General features: G+C 43.4%; 1 protein-coding gene across 1 annotated transcript; it reads right to left on the bottom strand.

Moving 5' to 3' along the window:
* Window positions 1–547: 547 nt before the first annotated feature.
* On the bottom strand, window positions 548–4,837 carry LOC125521745 (SUPPRESSOR OF GAMMA RESPONSE 1-like). Its single transcript, XM_048686811.1, has 6 exons — window positions 4,663–4,837; window positions 3,117–3,258; window positions 2,500–2,686; window positions 1,593–2,116; window positions 1,095–1,469; window positions 548–1,006 (listed from the first exon to the last, which is right to left on the bottom strand). Exons 1-6 carry the CDS (start codon window positions 4,668–4,670, stop codon window positions 950–952), a joined length of 1,293 nt encoding a protein of 430 aa, XP_048542768.1. The 5' UTR covers window positions 4,671–4,837; the 3' UTR covers window positions 548–949.
* Between the last annotated feature and the right edge of the window lie 233 nt (window positions 4,838–5,070).

The following is a 5,070-nucleotide window of genomic DNA, read 5'->3' as shown; positions in this document are numbered from 1 at the left end:
ATCTTGAGCCTTGACTCGTTTCTCTCTCTCCATAATCATGTACTGTATCATTAATTTGTGAAGCATCAAATCGTCACAATCAAACAACTACTCTTCTGCATTAAAGAATTTGTAAGGATTTTAGCTTGACACACTACATGTGAAGTCGCTCATCTTATTTTCTACGTATCTCCGTGATGTTCTATTCTGCCATTCCAAACAGACCCTAAATCCAACCCACCCGGGACCTACCCAACATGGCTGTCAAGTGAGTCAAGTCCTGCCGGTTATAACCCATTCGAAACTATATACCGACTTATAGAGATATATATACCAGACATTGAAAGGGAGTTGTGGGGTTGGTTTCCATCTCTGTCATGTGATTATCACAAGATCAATCTTGCACGAAATTCTCACCCCGCAACTTCACCAAGGTATTAATCCAGCACATGAAAGTGATTTTTCACATTTAATAGGTGGTACCATGATGGCCAATGTTGTCAACGCAACATCATTAGACAACTCGAATTCAGGATTTATAATTGCATCTGAAGAAAAAACTCATCAGTACATCAGCTAATCATTTACCATTTCATTCAAGATTCCCAAAATGAGGCAGCTAATCCTTACAATTTACAAGCGCATGCTGCCAGACACAGCTAGTTCTAGGGCTGAACAGTAACCAGCGCACAGCATCACACCTTCTGGCCTTCTTCATAACTTAATAGTTCGTATGCCTGAGAGCAATTCATCAGTGCATAAATAACCCCGACTCATATACAGTGCCAACGTCTTAAGCTGGCAGGTTACAACTCGGATTCACAGAGACAAAATAGCCACATCACCACATAGCTGAAAACCACAGTTGGTGATGCTTGCAGCATATTGCTCTAATATTGTCTCGCAAAAAGGGGATTCGGATGTTTCTTCATGCGCAGGGTGCTGGCAGTGCATTCAAGGAGAGACGACGTCAATCAGCCGCCTGCCCTGTGAAAATTCCCATCGTATAGCTGTCCTGTGAAAATTCCTGCAAGTAAGGCACGGATTAGCAAGCCCAGGGTGGAAAGGGAAAACTGAACATGTCAACAAACTGCATGAGGGTATCAAAATCTTACGAGTTGGCTCAATCGAAGTTCAGCATTATTTTCAGGCTCAAGATTTGCATTGTCTGAAGGGCCCAAGTCCTTGTATTCTTGCAGATCTTTCTTCAAGTCCTCTACTGGCAATTGGGCATAAACTGCCAGGCGAGGCTTGATCGAACCTGGTTCGTCTCCATCGCCGCATGAGGTCTGACTCTGCAGGAACTCATCACAAATGGCCAAGTTTTCTGCTAGTTGCTGAGAATCTAACAGAAACTGGGAATCACCTTCCCACAAGTTTGGATCTTGTGATGGTGGATTATCTCCATCCTCAGGTTTTTCAGAGGATGGATAGACGGCATTTTCATCTGCAGCTTTTTCTTCCATTTTTATTTCACAATCTCCGTTTTCCTGCATATCAGTTACCGACTTCATTATTCAGTTACCTTAAACACTTACTATGTTTTATTTGCTAACTCAACTTGACTAGAACGTATAATGCATAGAAATACAGCGATATGAATAGGCAACTACCTGATAAGTATTATGTTCATGGCTATGAAGGGCTTCCTCGTCAGCATTATATTCATTATTAAGAAGAAACTCTTGGTTACTAATACTACTAATACGTTCATCTTCTTCTTCCGCGGTTGGTTCAGGGAGGTCAGTAAGATCTGCTTCAGCAACTGTAGTTTGCATCACATCTGTGTTGGTTAGCTCTAATGCACTCTTTTCCCCATTCTGTTGCTGGAAAAATAATTTGGAGACAACATATTCCCCATTCTGCTCATCTTCCCCAGTGCCTAGATGATATTGATGCATCACCCAGTTAGTCTTCTTGGGCTTCCCACCCTTCACAGTACTCATATATAGCACCATTATTTTCTTACAGCCAAGGTGCTGTCCATCAACCATTACTGGCTTTGTCTTGCCTGTCTTGTGCCAGCGAACATCGGCAAGATCACTAGTGTTGATCTTTCTACGCTTCCTAGTCCCAGTGTTATATGCTTTAAATGTTCTGTGGAAGAAGTGTGATACACTTCCATCTTGCTTAACGCCTGAAAAGGATGAAGTCAATTCAACAGTAATGCAAAGCAACAAAGCAGAGCAGAGAAAACAGATTAAATTTCTCAAAAGCACACTTCTATTGCCAAAGCTATAAAAAAGGTGCTTTATAAAGAAAGTGAAGTCCCCGTTTGAAAAAAAAGGACCTGAACTGAACCAGTCTAGAGATGCAAGGCGTCATAGCAGATTTGTAGAATGTTCCTGAGTGACATATGTGTAAAGGTAATATATTGAATGAAAAAAATAATGTTATTGCCAACACCGAAAATACTGCTAGATTTAGTAGAAATGCTGGGCCTTGGGTTTGACTGAAAAAGACCAGATAGCAAACACAGGAAGATATCTGGGTACTTCAAAGATTTAAACTGAGGGGAACCTGGAAGTTTCTGTGGATGAGTGTAGCAGATACCATCAGCTTCCTTGACTGTTGGAATAAATTCATCAATGAATGGGTGAGGTTGAGAACCTGCTTTGTCATGTTTTGCCAGCAAATGCCCAAGCAATTCCTGGTCAGACGGATCAAACTTTACACCCTTTGGCAAACCAGGCCACTGGTGAACAACCTGTAGAGAAACCTTAATTCATCAGAGGGTTGCAGTTTACAATACACCTTAGTACCTTACTGGGCATTACTTATTAACAATACTAATCCGAGTCTCAAAGTGGGAAAACTCAAAAACTTTAGAAACAATATATTCACACAACACTTGATCTGGAACATGAGAATCACAAAGTCACAGAATTATAACAGAATCTGTTCAGCTTTAGGAAGAAGTGATTGCCTTATTAACATAGACCAATGAGCAGAAGGCTGGATAAGATTAACAGTAATCGCTCAAACATTAACTATATAGTTTTTTTCTCTAAATCCTGTATTTAAAATAAGCATGAATCAGCCATTCAACCATAATAACAACAAAATGCTAATGATATACAGATGCACCACAGCTAGTTCAATTTTGGATAATAGAAATGCAAATGCACAACTCTTACATCACTGTTATCAATGATGTGGCTGCAATTCGGGCACTCCTTAGTTGGGTTGCTCAACCATTTTTGTTTACTGAGATCCCGTGACCCAGAAACGTTTTTTATTTTCGAAGCAATTCTTTGGCTATCAATTAGCCAGGATGTCCTGCAGAAATTATCAGCAGTAGAGTTAAGACAGATGAATACAGAAAAGTTGCTCCACAACTCCAACATTACCACAACTTCAATGCATATTTATGCATCTATCAACAGCATTATAACCACAAAAAGGAAGAACCAAAGGCTGGCACAGGAAAGGGGATAATTTCATATTTTCTTAAACAGATCCAGTCAGTCTTGTACAGGTACAAAATGAATTTGATTTGGAATCTGACAAGCACACCGAAATACAAATATATGTACCACTAATGCATAGTTCCTCAATATATCTTTCGTGCTAATATTGATCAAGCATCTTGTTTAGACAATACAGGACCAAATTCGACTGCACTACTGGCTTCTGGCTACGGCGTAGATCCAAATTAAAGCGCTGCTAAGCTGAAGTCAGTTCGAAAGAAACATTTTTTTTACCGAGGAACCATGACACTGGTAAAACTAACGACCAATAACAATGACTGAAGTCAAGTTTGCGTGCAATGCTAATTGGATAAATAGAAGAAAACGTTGGAAAGTGATCTTTAATTAGTCACGCTGAACGATGGCCATCCAAAAGTTTAAGATGGACACAACAGCGGAGTCAAGGGTGACACGGTGAATGAACTCCTTTGAAATTCTTTTAAAAAACCATCACCGGGGGGCAAAAAAAAGCCTACCTGAATTGCTATCGAACAAAGTGTAAGTTCTTTAATTGCTATCGAACAAAGTGCATACATACTGCTAACCTGGAATAGAAACAAATGTCTCCATTCAACTAAAACTAAGTGTATGTTCTTTAATTGCTAAGGACAAAATGCATACATAGTGGTAACCCGGTATAGAAAAGAAATGTCCCTCTCAACCATAACCAATGCAAAAACGTCATCTTTCTGCCGGGCAATTGCAAGCTTAACTGCAAAACTACAAAGCACTGACGCAATCCAACTATGGACGCCGCAGCACCCAAACTGATCCTGCCTTCCATGCACATCCCAAGCAAGAACGTGCTACATTCACATAATCGAGCCGTGATCCTAACGCTGAGCTTCACAAGCAAAAAAAGACGACGCCTTTGGATCCAAACCCCTAACAGGACGACGCCTTTCGATCCAAACCATTAACAGAGTGATCGTTTTTAACTGCAAAAATCCCACCCTTCCGACGCCCAAATCGTGCATCCATTAAACCGCAAAAAGTAGTGGTGAAAGGGGATATCGACCCCGCAAGCTCCCAGACCCCAAAGGGGCGCCACTTTCTAATCCCACCGGAGCTCGACATGAGAAGGGGATAGGAAACAGCCGGCGCCTCCTATCCCGACCTTGGCAGATCGCATTCCACCGCGGCGGGTCGAACCATCGGAGAAGCGCGGCGAGGGCAAAGGTCTACGCGATCGGATCGAGGAGGGGCGACGCACCCGGTCATGGCGGCGGCCGCGTGCCCGGCGACGGGCGGCGACTTCCTAGGGTTCCGGCGGGGGCGGGGCCGGGAGCGGCGTCTGGAGTCGAAGCGGATAGTGGTGGGATTGTTTTTTTGAATCGGAGTTGACCACGGGGTGCACGCGGTATACTACTGCACCCTGGGCTGAGACACGGTGCGTGGACGTGGGTAGCTGGTCCTCGTCCGTCCGGTGGCGTGTGGACGGTCGGGGTGGCGCGTCGTGCGTGGTCTTGGCCCACGGGGGTGGGTGCTCCGCGTGGGTCCTGATTGACTGTGCTACTGTGTGGGGTTGACCTGGTCTTCGGCCCTAGTCGGTTGCTTGGGTGGGACCGTGAAGTTGTGTTGGATGGGCTATGAGTTGTACGGGTGAACCCATGGGCCTGAT

Source organism: Triticum urartu, chromosome 7, assembly GCF_003073215.2.
Source record: "Triticum urartu cultivar G1812 chromosome 7, Tu2.1, whole genome shotgun sequence".
Lineage (NCBI taxonomy): Eukaryota > Viridiplantae > Streptophyta > Magnoliopsida > Poales > Poaceae > Triticum > Triticum urartu.
Note: the sequence above shows the minus strand (reverse complement) of the source record. Positions and strands in the feature narration are given on the sequence as shown.